This window comes from Oreochromis aureus, linkage group 7 (assembly GCF_013358895.1).
Source record: "Oreochromis aureus strain Israel breed Guangdong linkage group 7, ZZ_aureus, whole genome shotgun sequence".
Classification (NCBI taxonomy): domain Eukaryota; kingdom Metazoa; phylum Chordata; class Actinopteri; order Cichliformes; family Cichlidae; genus Oreochromis; species Oreochromis aureus.
The window spans coordinates 18,895,347-18,911,502 of NC_052948.1; the positions used below are offsets into that span (position 1 = coordinate 18,895,347).

The 16,156-nt window shown below is 38.9% G+C and overlaps 1 protein-coding gene across 2 annotated transcripts in view; it reads left to right on the plus strand.

The window, feature by feature from the left end:
- Nucleotides 1-16,156, plus strand: part of LOC116333108 (plexin-B2-like) — a 32,967-nt gene extending 16,811 nt beyond the window's left edge. The window contains exons 11-21 of one of the 2 annotated variants that reach the window (XM_039614304.1): nucleotides 561-656; nucleotides 1,037-1,124; nucleotides 1,451-1,617; nucleotides 3,727-3,875; nucleotides 7,660-7,765; nucleotides 8,457-8,593; nucleotides 9,018-9,200; nucleotides 9,819-9,912; nucleotides 13,999-14,196; nucleotides 14,986-15,138; nucleotides 15,472-16,156. In XM_039614304.1, the coding sequence (XP_039470238.1) occupies nucleotides 561-656; nucleotides 1,037-1,124; nucleotides 1,451-1,617; nucleotides 3,727-3,875; nucleotides 7,660-7,765; nucleotides 8,457-8,593; nucleotides 9,018-9,200; nucleotides 9,819-9,912; nucleotides 13,999-14,196; nucleotides 14,986-15,138; nucleotides 15,472-15,624 (1,524 nt within the window). In that variant the 3' untranslated portion in view covers nucleotides 15,625-16,156. Of the gene's footprint in view, nucleotides 1-560; nucleotides 657-1,036; nucleotides 1,125-1,450; nucleotides 1,618-3,726; nucleotides 3,876-7,659; nucleotides 7,766-8,456; nucleotides 8,594-9,017; nucleotides 9,201-9,818; nucleotides 9,913-13,998; nucleotides 14,197-14,985; nucleotides 15,139-15,471 lie in introns of those variants that run through there. The other variant, XM_039614305.1, reaches the window with a different exon arrangement.

The following is a 16,156-nucleotide window of genomic DNA, read 5'->3' on the forward strand; positions in this document are numbered from 1 at the left end:
GTCTCCTTGGATGTTTAAACCTACCATAGGCAAATCTAGGAAGTTAAGGGGTGGCACTGGGTACCGTCAGTATTTTTGTTTTTTGTTATGATTATGCAGAGTATCTTTCCACATGAATAACATTACAAATTCCAATTCTTTTACTATCAGACAGCAATATAAGCTGTAACAGTTCACTTAGTTGTCACACAACATACATCTTGATCATTTTCTTTGAATGTGTGAGTTCTGAACCTTTATAGGTGCAGGTTCCCGGGGATCCATTCATGTTTCATCAATCAAAGTTTTGACAGCTGATCTTTCAAAGCTGTGAAAATCAAAACTTTTACGCCTTGTGTGAGGGTTTTATAATCACACAGCTTTCTGGGCTGTTTCCATTTGGTTGTTGTGTGTATATGTTCAGTGTTGCTGATTTGATTTTACACACTTGAGTGGAAACAGAGAAACTGCAGTTGTTTCCATGCTGTACACATAGAAGAGCATCAAAGAACAGTACTGTAAAAGTATGATCAGCATGAATACACATCAGCATTTTTGTGTTTGTTTGTGTGGCTCTGCAGAATCGTCATTTCACCATTGGCAGTGAGCTGATGACAAAGGAAGAAGATGTCTCGTTTGATGAGGCGGGGGGATTCTACACATTCAGTGGCTTCAATGTGAGCATGACCCCTCGCTTGACATTTGTCTTGATGCAACACACTCAAGAAGTCAACCTTTAGCCTTTTTTTCACATTCCCTTTGATATTCTCTAGCTCCCTCTAATGGACACGCTCCCCTCGCTGGAGAGTTAAACACCATCTCCACATTGTGAACTTTGTGATTGGGAAGCTCAAACAGTGCTTAGCCTCCAGCCATGTTCTTTTCCAACATTGATTTCTGTAGCTGAAAATCTGCCAGACTGGGTATATATTCTTTTTTCTTTCTTATTTTCCCTTGGCGTGGGGGAGCAGCAGCCCACACTGTTTGCAGAGAAGAGCTTAAGTGCCATTAATCACAGGATTCTGTATTAATAATTCATTTTCTTCCAATTTCTTAGTTTTTCTATGATAAGTCACCGGAGACCAATGTTCTGTTCTACGTGAAGGACAAGGAGTCTGGCAAGAAGATGGACAGCACGGTGTACGGTGTGTCTTCACATATTAATGAGGAGATTTTATTTTAATGCCCTGTGTGTGCACGGCAAGTCCCACTGTGGGGCTTCAGCTGGATTTAAGGAAGCTACCTTTAATCTGCACTTGAAAATTACAAAAGATTACTGCATAATCTAACAGCTTTTTACATGAAGGATTCAGATAAATGTATGTTACTGCAGGAGTCACTTGAAATTAGATTGTCCATCAATTTTTCATTGAGGATGCATGAATATGCTCTTTGAATGTGCAATAACACAATATTCAAAAACAAGAAAATTATTATAATGCTTATTGTTTCCTCACTGTTTTCTCTACAGTCACACTGTACAACTGTGCCGTTGAGAGGAATGACTGTAGTCTTTGTAAGAACGCCGACCCAAAGTACAAGTGTGTGTGGTGCAGCAAGAAGCAGGCGTGTGTGTATGAGAAGCTCTGCGATCCTCTCCCCAGCAACACCGAGTGTCCCGACCCCGAGATCACCAATGTGAGTCGTCACAGTGCTGTCATCACTTCATGTTTACCTTTGAAATGGAAACTGTACCTTCTTTAAAATCTTGTGATTGGATGTAAAAACACATTGACTGTGATGATTGGACTTGGAGGTCTTCACTGGCCGTGTATTTTTCTTCCACAGAGGAGTTGGGAGTGTGTTTCTCCTTGAGAGTGTGCGGCGCTGTTCCTTAGCACATGTCGATCGGATCAATTGTTCGTGCCTCTTTGTCATTGATAAAAATCCATCAGTAATTGTGTTTATATCATTCTGACAGAGGCTATCACCTAACCCGCTGCAGCCTGACAGACAGAGATACTGCAGATAAATCACTGTGACTTTGTATGTTGTTGAGATTCAACTTAACAACTATACAGAGGATTGCAGTGAAAATTTCTGAAGACATTAAGAGTCTGCAGTGTTGACCTTTATGGTTTTATTATTCATAGACACTTGTGCCCTCTTTTAGCCCATGTTCAGGTTAAACTTTCAGTGTCCAATACCAGTACCATCGACGGACGTTATCCTGCTAAAGCACACGTATAATAAGGGACACGGTGCAGTAAATACCATACCTGCTATACATTAGCAGTGATGGGAATAACGGCGTTACTTTTTTCAGTAACGAGTAATCTAACTAATTACTTTTTCTATCATTACAACGCCGTTACCGTTACTAACAATAAAATGCGGTGCCGTGGCGTTACTATTTTTCAACAAACCGATGGTTGAAGCTGTCTTCAGCTTACCGCACCTTACCGCATCAGTTGCACGGAAGTAGCTGTCTAGTAAGTAATCTGGGCGCTACAGCTTTAAGGAGCTCCGCGCGCTCCTGCGGGCGGCCATCACGTTCTGCCCGACGATCACTTTTTGGCACAACACCTGGAGCTAAGGGGCCAAAACAATCGAATGAGTGCTGTTGTTTGAGTGAGGAAGAATATAGTAGTCATGGTAAGCCAATCACATGACCAAAACAAAGAAACAAAAAACAAACAAAAAAAACAGCTTTTTCGTGTTGGTGGAAAAGGAAGAGGGGGAAATTTGTTATTAAAAAAGGGGGTAAAAGGTAAATGGCTGGAAATAACTTTGTTGTTTGCAAAACTTGTGCATATGATTTTAAAATTGACAATATATATTTGCATTTAAAGTTATGAAATATGATTCATTAAACATGTTTGTGGTTGTTACAGTGAAAAATATAACTTTTTCTACTCGGATTTTATGTTTTTTGTCTGATTTTAGATCAATTGTGTTAATACAGTATGTCAAAATGAGAACATAACTGTAAATTCAGACACGTGAGGTTGTGCTGAAAAGGATGATACCAAACAAGGCAAAGTAAATGTTTTTAAAGGTGAACTGTAGAGGGAAAATCAAAAGTAGTTAAAAATGGCCAATTATACCCTGGACCCCAGAGGGTTAAGCAATTTTTTTTAAAGTAACGCAATAGTTACTTTTCAAGTAATTAATTACTTTTAGAATCTTGTAACTCAGTTACTAACTCAGTTAGTTTTTTGAAGAAGTAACTAGTAACTATAATTAATTACTTTTTCAAAGTAACTTGCCCAACACTGTACATTAGCATGTTAGCTTTGTCACTGTGAGCATGTTAATGTTAGTGTAGCGTGAAGCACCATTATCTCTGAAAGTACAGCCTTACAGAAATGCTGCACACTGTGTGTGTCTCGTGTTAGTGTATTTTATTTGAAGTTGAATTCACATTGTTAAAATGAAAAAATTACAATAAAAATTTTCAAATATAATTTTTTACTATAAAATATTCAATTTATTTCCTCACAAAACTGTTTGTTTTTGTTTTGTATTTACCAGATCATCTGCTTTTATATTTTAGTCAGATTTCGTTGTGTCTGACCCACAAATACATTATGGGTCATGTTCAAATACATGCATACAGATGTGACTCATACAGTACTGACGTAATTCTCCACTTGGCCTTGAATATTAAATACTTAAGTCAGCTCAATACTTGGTTAAACAGACTGTGTAAATCTCTTGTATGTTCTTATTGCACAGATAATCTGGTTAAATCCATTTCCAATCCCTTCTTCCTATAAACACCCTCCTATTGCCTCTCACATCCAGATCAGCCCTCTTTTCGGCCCCGTGCTGGGAGGCATCTCCATCACCATCAGCGGCTCCAACCTCGGTATCGATCAGGGAGACATTAAAAGCATCACGGTGGCTGGGAAGCCCTGCATTCATGAGCCAGAAAAATACTCCATTTCCAAAAGGTAAATTTGCCCACATGCAGTTGTGCAAATGTGAAAACTTGGACATGTAAACCACCTGGAGGCCATTCAAATGGCATATGGACAGGTTTTATCAAGTCTCTTTTTAAATGTTGCATACTTAACTGAGCTAGGAATACTTTCCCTTTGCTCAGGGTAACCTGACTACAGGTTTTAATTAGTTCATTCTACAACTGTATTGATCTGAGAGTCTCCAGACACAGTTTGACAGTCACAGTTTTCAGAGGGAAATGTCAATAGTAGAAGAAGTATTCACTTTTTTCCTTTTCTTTTCATAAATGTGCAAGACAACAATGTCAAAAAGTCACGTTACAGATTGATTGTTCAGTAAACTTTTTATAGCCGTTCAAGCCAGGGTCAGTCTAAAGAAAGAGTGGGTCAGTCAGTCTTTCAGTGATGTTTTGGTTTTTAAGAACACAATTTGAATGTATTTAAATTATTTTCTGGATAGGAACCTAAGGTGCAGATGAAAGTTGACACAAACTGTGAAATTAAAACTATAATATTTGCATGTAAAACATAGTGAGGTATAACAGCAGAATATTGAAACACTTAAGTAAAATACAAGTACATTGAAATTTTACTTAAGTTCTGCACTTAAATAAATGTCCTGAACTTATTTGCTTTCTACTGCTACTACACCACTGAATGGCACTCAAACACTTGCACACGTCTGCTGATGGGTAGTCTTCTTTTTGGCCCTAATGTTGCACACATCCTTTGAGATACATATGTTCATCACTATAAGTATATGTCAATGATTTGATAGTGTCACACACAACCTCTGCAGTCTCTGGTGGTCTGTTCATGCTTCAGGCACTACCTCATCCTTCTACCTCAGGTGTTAAATGGACTGAGCGCTGTGAAAAACATTGAATGAACTTTAGGTCAAGTCAAGCAAACTGTACTTCAGTAACAGCTGTGTTTAAAAAGTGCTCACTTCATACAAATGGTCTATAAAAGAGAAAACGGCCACATCATTGCCCCACGGCCGCTGGCCAGAACTGTTGACACCTGGCAGGATGGAGCCACATTTATGACAAAATCTTACCCCACCATCTGCATGATGAGACATAAAATAGGATTTATGAGACACATCTTAGTTTGAGCTGCTGGTTGTTTGGTCATGACCTTCCTGTTGGAGGCGTGCTATGAATGATGCTTGCTATATTACAATGACAATTTCATCAGGTCTGCATTTTCCCTGTTTATCACATGGTTTCTTTTAAAATCCAGACATTGACATTCATAAAAGAAAATCCCTACAGGGACAGAAGCAGAGAACCTGGCTGAAGAAATCACACTACACTCATAGCTGCTTAGTCAAAAAAATTAATTAAACAGCTGAACCTGAATGTGAACAAACAAAAACAACTGACTTCAGTTTTTTAACTGTTGCCTTATCTACTAAACTAAAACAAGAGACATTAATTGTTAACAATGTCAATGATGGTCTAAAGCAGCGGTCCCCAACCTTTTATGCGCCACGGACCGGTTTATGCCCGACAATATTTTCACAGACCGGCCTTTAAGGTGTCGCGGATAAATACAACAAAATAAAACTAGTACCGGTACCGAAAAAAAGAAGATTTATTCATAACACACGTGAAAGGACCCAGGAAAACCGAGTTAACGATAAAAACGATAACAAAATAACGCTGAAAACCGATAAAAACCCTGAAAACCATACATTTCACACCTGAGCCTCAACTCTCGCAGCCCGGTACCAAACGACTCACGGCCCGGTACCGGTCCGAGACCCGGGGGTTGGGGACCGCTGGTCTAAAGATTACAAAATGAGACTTCTCCAGTGTTTCCAGTTTGTTCTCTTAAATGGCAAATCCAGGTTCAATAGTTGTGTAGGGTGGACACCCTGTCTCAATGGTGAGACCTAAAAGACACATACAGCTGAATGTCATCTGCATAGACATGATAAGAAATGCCATTAAAAGATTGGACGATGCCAAAGAAAGAAAATAATATAATATGAACCCTGTGGACCTGGACTGAACCATGTGGAACCCCACACGTGAACCTGCTCATCCTAATAGAGAAAATCCTGTCTGATAAGGAGGAGGAAAACCAACACAGCACCAGAAATATAACCCAAAACCTAGAACCTATTAAGTAAAATGTTATGGTCAATGGTATCAAAGGTTGCTCTCAGATGAAGTAAAATGATTACAGAACAAATCCCTGCAGCAGAAGCCACCGAAAGACCTTTATAGATAAAAATAGGGGTCTCAGTGGAGCGCTGCTTTTGAAAGCCAGACTGAAAAGGGTCATAAATCTGTAATTTGCATAGTAAAGATTTGAACTGGCTTTTTAAAATCATTTTAATCATTCAAAATTACCAATAGAGGTGGCATCAAATTGGGTTTGTTCTGTAAAGGAGTTACAACAGCATGTTTAACGTAGGATTACCTCACTGAGCTGTTAATGAAGCAATGATGGACCAGTGCTTGTGAGAGTCCCAGACAGGACAGAAGGAGGAACTAACCCTCACCATGAGCATGATGAGGGTTTCATCTTACCTTTTACTGTAGTCAAGTCATGTAGTCAAGAAGTAAATGATTCAGGACACCGAGCACCATCGTTACAGGCGGAGGAACCCGAGGAGATTTTGAGGTCCAGGACCATCACATTATTTACAAAATGACTGAAAAAACAATCACAATCAGAAAGTAACAGAACATGCTGAGGTGCTGTTGACGGTTTCAAATAATACTCTTGGATTATTCTATTACAGTTTATTATTAAAATAAGAGGATCTAGCTTTTTTTATTGCCTTATTATACAAGTGAAGAAATCCTCTGAAATATTCACAATGGACCATCCAACCCGTGGACTTCCACAGCTACTCTACTTTTTCAAAGGAATGTCCAAGGCCACAAGTTCAGAGTTATTACCAGTTTTGTAAGGAGCGGCCTGACTGAGAATGGCAAGGTAGTGTTCATTAATGGTGGCAGCAAGGAGCTCAACATTATTATCAGAAGAATTAGAAAAATTTAAAAAAGAAGAAAACTTGGAAATAACAGAATCATCAATGAAGCTCCCGCGTTTAACACAAACCTTGAAAAAACAAGTATGAGTTACAAGAAACATTAAAGGAGACTGACTTATGTCACTGAAAACAAATAAATTTATGTGCAAATGGTCGAGGATAACACCATAAGACCAAGTATGTGTGAGTAGGACACCAAACATGTTCAATAAATTTAAAGAGAGGAAAATCCTGAGTTGTAGTGCTTGATGGATCCTCAGCATGAATATCCCCAACAAATGTGATTCTGTGTATATTTAATAGTGGAAGATAAAAATCTTTAAAATAGCATAGATAGCAATTTTGATCATAGTTATCTCAGAGGAGGTATAAAAATTATATTAATATATTATATAAAAAACAATATAATTTGACATAAAAATATATTTTTCAAAATTTCACGTGTTCCACGTCTACGGCCGGACATCTGCAGTGCACTAAAAGTGAACATTCTCCATGACATTGTTCTAAAACTGTGAAGCTTCATTCTCACGCTGTCGCGACTCAGAGATAAACATAAAATTCTGTTTCTCACTACAAAAAAAGTCATTTTAAAAATATGACTTGTTAGCAGTAGAGTGGACATTACCATCATAAAACTATTGAAACTTGCCTTAATATGTAAATAGTAAATAATTATTTACCCAGTTTTGAGTTTCCAGTTTTGAGTTTCCAGTCCCAGCATTTATTTTTGTTTATTTATTTTTCTGTTGTTCTGATCAGAGTTGTGTGTGAGATTGGACCTGCTGATAAAGCTGACTGGGGACAGGTGGAGATCGAGGTGAATGGGGGGAAGAGAGGAACCTCCTCTGTTTCCTTCACCTACAGGGTAATTGCATACACACACACATACACACTCACAAACACACACATATATACACTGTCCTCAGCTGCACGTCCTCCATTGAGTTGTACAACTTCTTATTCAGAAATTATACTCATCCAAAAGCTTTCAGCTGATTTTGTTGTTTTATGGACTGTTTTATGTTTTCCATTTATTAGCTCCAGAGAAACTCTTATCAAAACATACCAAGGGCATGACAGTTAAGAAGACTGACCAAATACAACATGCTAAATGTAACAGTAAATTAGGCACCTAGATGCACATTGCTGTGGTAATTTACTGTACAGTAAGTCAAAATGTGCAGGCATTCCTCTTTAACCAGATGCTGTGCAGCAGTTCCCTTTGTCACTTTAATACTCTAAGAGGCTACAGCGTAGCTATTTAACTGGCTTTTCATATCTCTGGCTCTGCTAAAGCTTCCCCACAGGGGAGTGCTCCTCCTAACTGCTCGCTCAGCAAATTGAGGCAGATGTGGTGCTTGTAGGAGTTTGTGTGTCTGAATGTTTCTGAAAGAGTGGGTCGGGTTAGATCAGGCTGAGAAGCAGTGTTTCTGACATGGAGCTGTGTCTGTGTGTGTTATTCTTGTGTGTGCCAGCATCTGCCAGTAGTTAGTGTGTACTTGAAATATGAGTGTGTATTAAGGTGGTATTTGGTGACACCCTCTCCCCTTCATTAGGACCCGGTGCCTGAGGAGGTGACACCAAATAGAGGTCCTAAAGCAGGGGGAACCCTCATTACAATCTCTGGATTATTTCTGAATACTGGCAGTAAGGAAGATGTCCAGGTTACCATCGGAGGGGTGAACTGCAGTGTGTAAGGATTTCTTTTTTTCAATCATTCTCATTCAGGCCAAACACCAATTCTTTTTCAATTCAGCCTCTTTAGTTGATAGAGCTACTTGTTATTCAGACATTGAATTCTATGTAAATTTTTTTATATATGTGTATATTCTTGAAGCAAAATATTGAATTGACCTTAACCTTAGTGTCACAATGAGGAGGGATTTTTTTCTCTTACAATTTTCCTGTGCTGTTGTGACCACCAGAGCTCTGTCAAAACCCATTCACGGTGCCATTTTAGGCAGAGGTAACAGAAAAATAACGAGCAAGAGAAGCAGCAAAGCCAGATTTTAACAAGCGGTCAGCCTGCTGCCATGTTGGCTTCCACTGCACGGTGACCTTGTGCCACCCCCACTCCTTCAGCCAGTGAGTACTGAGCTATGTCCTTGTCTTGGCAGGGAGCACTTTGGAGAAAATATCACCTGCAGGACAGGAGAATACCGCGCGGATAAAGTGCCCTCTGACCCTCTCGACGTCGTAATGAAGTATGGAAAGAGAACCACAAAAACCATCCCGACTCCTTTTCGGTTTGTTGAAAACCCCACTGTGCAGGATCACCAGCCCAAAGCAAGCTTTGTCTGGTCAGTTTAACACAGCAGTATGCGGTCATGGTGTTTGTGACATTCACTGTATCTGTTTGTTACATGTTGTGTTTTTACTGCCTTCATTTTACCTGCAGGGCAGGATGAAAATTCAGGGGATAAATGTGTATGTTGTTGTCCTATTTTCATCCATTCAGACTATTGAACACCTAATACAACCAATATGACCAAGTACTAAATGCATTCTGTAACTACATACAGTCTTACAGAGTAGGTATGATCGAAAATTTGAAAATTTATAGTTGCCTAAGAAGCTCACTCTCCCTACAGTGACTGACTGTTATTTTGATAGTTCATATTTCTGAAATCTCTAAACTTCAGTGTTTAGAGATTACTGTCTCAATGGACAGAAATAAGAGAATAAGACACAGGCTGAGTTTTGCTTTTGAATATGTGCTTTAAAATAGAAATAAGAAAGCTTCTAAGTTGACATTGTTTTTTTTTTTTTATCACACGTGCATTTTAAGAACCCTGCCTGTCTTCCCTTAATTCTCTCTGTGTGCTTGTGCTCTTATTTTTGTGTGGGTAGGAGTACAATTCCTTAAATGCATTTTCCTGTGGTTTTGGTGTGAATACATATGTTTGTGTGTGTTTTAGTGGAGGGAGGAATATTGTGGTAACTGGCACCAGGTTTGACATAATCCAGACTGCAATCATGAAGGTCCAGGGACGTGACTGGTCATCTTCAGAGGTTCCTGTTAATTTCCCTCATCTTCCTCTGAGTCAGTGTACTGATCCACCTCTAAGAGTCATAATTTCTTAGATTTCTCCTTACTCTTTCTATTGAATGTTGCTTCTCCTACGCGTTTCTCCCTTCAGAGTAGTTCAACTCTTTATTCACCCACATCATGAGCCCCAATTATAGTTTTCCTCCTTGCTGTCACTGATATGAGAGAAAATACAAATACCAAATACCTGCAGAGATTAAAGCAAGTGCTGAGAAATCAGTTGAATACAAAGAACAAGATCTGGACAATCAACATGTACGCCATGCCAGTCATCTGATACTCGAGTTTGTGTGTTGTTTCATCCAGGATGAAACAACACACATCCATGAGTACACCATAAAGGTGGCCACAGCTGATAGTGTGCCTCGTAAATACCTCAGGCAGCAGAAACCCAAGAAAGAAAGGGAACAAGAAGGAATTGTGTACCCAAATGCAGACTATCGAAACAGAACTGGACTTAACACAAAGCGAGCAGTTTATTTTTGGCTCTATGAAAATACAGACAAAAGTTGGAGGGAGACTAAGGTTGAACCAACTTTACTAAACTGGGGATACCAGAGACACGGAAACTGAGACCAGAAACATGAGCGAAGATGAACAGACAAACCAACATGGGACAAAGGGAAACTCACCCAATAAATACACAACAGGATGATCAGGGAACTAGGGGCAGCTGGGTAACACAGGAGGAACAAATCAGGCATAACAAGACAGGAGGAAGCAAAACTGCACGAGAGACAAGGTGTACCAAAATAAAACAGGAAACACAACGCAGAGACAGAGAACAAGGGAAACATGACGGGCTGGGTGGAGCACACAGATGAGACAGAGACATCGAAAGGAACCAACTAAATGCACAAGTAACTAAGAAATGGAAATGCAAGTGATTAAACTAGGAAGTACAACAAAACTAAACAAACCAAACTAAACAATCCCAAATAAAGACTAAGGAACACAGACACTACAGTAAGCATAAACAGAGTCCAAAAGTCCGAAAAAACAAAACACTGGGTCACAGACCCGGTGCCATGACAGTTCCCTACATGCCATGTACCACGAGGAGATAGAAGAAGTGGCAGCCTAGGAGAAATCCTACCTATAAATAAACTCTTAATAGATTGTCATATAATCCACAGGTAAGTATAGTTACACAGCAATATCACAGCAGACTTAAAAATAAGTAGCCTATCCTTATGTATACAACGAAAAATAAGCAGTTAACATAGTAATAGGGTGAGAAAATATGCCATCCATTGCTGTCAGAAGGACTCATTTGAAAGATTGCTTTGGACTAGAGATGGACCGATCCGATATTACGTATCGGTATCGGTCCGATACTGACATAAATTACTGGATCGGATATCAGAGAGAAATAAAAAATGTAATCCGATCCATTAAATATCAAAAAAGCACCTCATAAAACTTAACTCGGCTCATAACCGTAGCACGTTGGAGCAGTGTGCCAGGTGATAGAGCGGCTGTGTGTATTTGTAGCCTCGCTACCAAACCAGCATTTCATCTCCAAGTTATCCCAGAGAGAAGTAAAGCAAGTGTGTAAGTTCATCTCTGAATGTTTGTAAAGCGTTCCCATGTTAAGCTTAACAACCCATATATGGAGCAACTGCCTCTCTCTCTCCCTCCCCTTCCTGCTGCTGCTACAATCGTGAAACTGCTTAATGATCAGCTGATCGGCTTTTCTGTTGCGAGTCCGTCTCTCTTCTTTGTTTTTGGCCCACTTTGCACCAGAAAGAGGAAACCAGCGGCTGAACAACAGCAGCACGTTTAACCTTGATAAGCTGTTGTTAGAATTTATTTAATATTACTTTCTAGACCAGGATCCTTTTCTACGTAGCTGACGGCTGGTAACTGTGCAGGGGCGGATCTAGCAAAGTTTAGCCAGGGGGGCCGATAGGGCATGAACAGGGAAAAGGGGGCACAAAGACATACTTTTCTTTCTTATTCTCATTTAAAATGTCGAGCTTTTAATAAATAATTATCCGAATCTTACACCCAAAGTTTTAATCTGATGTAAAATGTATAGAAGTCCATTACTGTATATAGTAACTGTTAAGTCTAATATACCCTAGTAAGCTATAGTACTTTTTCCTTTGGGAAGGTACCATCTGTGCAGTCTGCAATTCTGTTGAAGAAAGATGTTGAATCTATTTAAATATTGTAGAAAAATAATTGATTTCTGTGCATTTGTTTTACACTTGCATTAAATTAAAGTTGATTACGTCGATTAAGCATCATGAGGTGGGGGGTGGTTCCCTATTTTTTTTGCTGGGAGTTTGCAACCCTATTAGTTAGGTTGTTTAATATTTCTGCTAAGTACTCTTTAAAATACCAGAATAGGAAGGATGGAGTAGGTTTAAGTTTATTAGATTGATCAGTGTTGCTGAACTATGAAATATTTTGGGTGCAATATATTTTTTACATACAGGTATAACAGAATAGCTTTAGTGTTGTTGTTTATTTAAACGTGAGTATGAACTTATACAAAATGCAGCAAGATATTTAAAAAACAGTTTTATTGATTAACCCTTTAAAACCGGTCGGAGCGGGCACGCTCCGTTTTGCGTAACTATTTTTAAATCCCGGTAGCTCTGCAACCATGTAAGCTAGAGCAATATTTTTTTTTGCATATTAAACCAGAGGAGTTGTACTTACATCTTATGCCATTAGCTTGTCCTAGGTCACAGTTTCCTTCCACATATAGCTTTGCAAAAACTGCATAAAAAGCGCTTGCAGCAACAAAAACATAATATTCCAGAAACACGCTTTGCCGATCCGATCAGCTGTTCATAACACTTCCTACGTTGGAATAGACGTCAGCGCGAACTTTCGCATGTCCGCCATTACCTGCCCGAAACCGGAAGTGATGTCATTTTCGCGGAAATGTAGTTTTTTTACTGTCAGGGCCTCATGAGCCTATACTAGTGTTTTTAAAAGTTATCTTTGACTTTATGACTTTCTGTGTCGTTTCTGGGATGCTTAGAACTCAAATTGCACTGCTGGAAATAGTTTATTTTGATGCACATGCTGCTTTTTTGCAAATTTGCATTATAATATTTATTTTCGTTTTTTCTGCAGTATATAAGAATTGGTGTATTTCAAAAATAAAACTATGAAGACACTCAAAATAAATTTCCTGTGGTGGGAAACTATTTTGTGCAACTTTTTTGTATTTACAGTTTTGAGGGATAAGCCTCTTAAATTTCTCTAACTAGAAATATATGTTAAAAAAACAAAAACGATTTTCAATTTTTTTGTAGTTTGCACTTTTTTGCAATTTATGTATTACCAGCCTCGCCTCTGTCAGTGCGCCCCAGGGCAGCTGTGGCTACAGCGTAGCTTGCCATTGCCAGTGTGTGAATGTGTGCGTGAATGGGTGAATTGACTGAATGTAGTGTAAAGCGCTTTGGGGTCCTTAGGGACTGAGTAAAGCGCTATACAAATGCAGGCCATTTACTATGCACTTAATGCATACATATTATTAAAATGTGGGCTATAATGGTTGTATTGATGTATAGCAACTTGAAATGCTCCCAAAATTGGCACTACAGCATGTAAAAATATAATATAAGCTCTGGCGGACTTGGTTCTATGGTAGGTCTTAAAGGGTTAAAAAACACTATATCGGATTCATATCGCTATCGTCAGATATCCAAATTTATGATATTGGTATCGGTATCGGACATAAAAAAGTGGTATCGTGCCAGCTCTACTTTGGACTCCACATTAAGGATCTCAAAGATGCAGCCCAGTTTTTTCCCACTGTTCTCTGCACTTCTTGCTTCCTGTCTGTCCAAATGTCGTAATCAAAACCTTACAAATTTCTGACATATAACAATAGAAATACAATTTATGTGACTACTCATTTGGCTCGTTAACATATAGAACATACATCAGAACAGAAAAGTTTTCTTTATTATTTTTATTGATGCTGCATATTTTCTATGGTGTAATTTCCTTTATGTCATGTCATGCTTATATTTTTATGTCCTTTTGTCACAATTTACTGTCCCTCTATTACACAACATACTCAGCTTGCCCATGAGAAGAACGATACAGTCATCCAGTTTCAGTCTCCAACAGTAAACGGCTCTGCAAACCAGCACTTGAAAACAGTCATTAAGCTGGACAACTGGGAGAAGGAGCTGAAGCCCTTTTACTACCACCCTAACCCCAGCTTCAATACTGTAACCAAGAGGGTCATCACTGAGAGCAGCATAATTATCGTTACTGTGAGTACAGCCATGAGGTCACTTTTATACAGTTGTCCTACAATGATTTGTTTTGGGCTTTTTCTGTCATAATAGAAAATAATAGAGAAAAAATAACAGAGAAAATCCCAACCATCAGAAAAGCCCCCTATGAGCAAGCACTTGGCGACAGTGGGAAGAAAAACTTTCTTTTAACAGGAAGAAACCTCCGGCAGAATCAGGCTAAAATCCAGAGAGGTGTACAAACATATAGTGGGTGAAAAAACACGAGTGAAGAAGAAACACTCAGTGCATCATGGGAATGCCCAGCAGCCTATGCCTATTGCAGCATAAGTATGAGCTGGATTCAGAGTCACCTGATCCAGCCCTAACTATATGCTTTATCAAACAGGACAGTTTTAAGCCTAATCCAACAAATCCAAACTGTGAGCTGGTTCCACAGGAGAAGGGCCTGAAAACCGAAAGCTCTGCATCTCATTCTGCTTTTAAATAACCTAGGAACTACAAGAAGGCCAGCGTCTGAAAGTGAAGTTCTCTATTACGGTGATAAGGTACTATGAGTAAGATAAGATGGGGACTGAATATTAAAGACCTTTTGGAGGATTTTTAAGTTTTTTACAATAGATGCTTACAATTACTCCAATATTTATCTTTTTCTTTATTTTTGGCGTATGACAACTCATAGCTGTCATACAGTACACCCATTCCCACCCATTTCTCATAAAGTGCTGCCGATAATGTTTTCAGTGCTCATCGTATTATCTGTCAGTCACTGCCCTTAGAGCCTTGGATTCACTCTTCCTTCTGCAGGGTCGGGGATTCTCCAAAGCCATGACAGCAAACGAGGCTCGAGCCTTCGTAGGTGACGTTCAGTATGTGGTCAGCACCCTTCAGGATGAAAAGATGTTCCTGGAACCACCTTCCAGCCCACCTCGTGCTCACTCCACACAGGTGGATGTAAAGGTCAGACCACACAAAGACAAATGGATGACACACTGTTATGGAGGACATATTCCAACTGTTTTATTTCATTGAAAGTTCTAACAAGCTACAACGCTCTAACATGACTTCATAAATGAAGGCAGTCCTCTGAAAATGTAAAAATATGGAAGTATCAAGAGAGTGAACTTTAAGTACCCAGTTTAATTTAATTTTTTCATTTCAAAAACCTTAAGCTCCCGATTTAGCAGAAAGTTACGTTCTATCCCTACTCCAGTATCTTCCGGTCTTTACCTTTGGCTAAAATGTGCAGCGCTTGTGTAAATAACAAGATTTCCACTCTTTTGTTTCCCACAGATCAAGTTTGGGAAAGGGGAGTGGGTGGTTGGCTCAATGGAATTTGAGGATAAGAATTTTTACCTCTACATGATCATCCGCATTATCCTTCTGGTCACCCTGGTCACCATCACTATCTCTGTCTACTGCGCCACACGAGCTCAGTTGTTTTAGGTTTGTTTTAAGACTCATATCATATACTGTGCATTCATCTAGCTGGCCAATATGCCACTATATGCAACACAAAAGTGGACAGTCGTGTGTTTCCACGCAGCTACTTTTTGATTTTGCCATGTCATGCAGTCTCTTGTGAACTGTACACTGGTAACACGTTTTAAATTATTGTATATAATTTATTAAACATTCCACCTCAATGACATCACAGGGGAAAATTTAGTACATTTTAAAGATTATTATAGTTATTGAGATTTTTTTTAAATTCTTTTTTTTTTATGTCAGCAAAAAGCAGCTTTTTTTCCTGCCACTAGTCATATCGCTCACATTAATCCTGCAATATATATATATATATTTATAACATGATAAAAACATTTGCTTACAGTAACACTTCAGTATTATGTATAAGAATTATTCAGATTGTTTTACGCATTAAAATTATGTTTTTGATTTTTTTTGCCTTTTTACCCTTGTAATGTTCCATACATTCAGCGCTTTAGAGGCAAAGTGCTTCTGCTTTAATACATTTAAT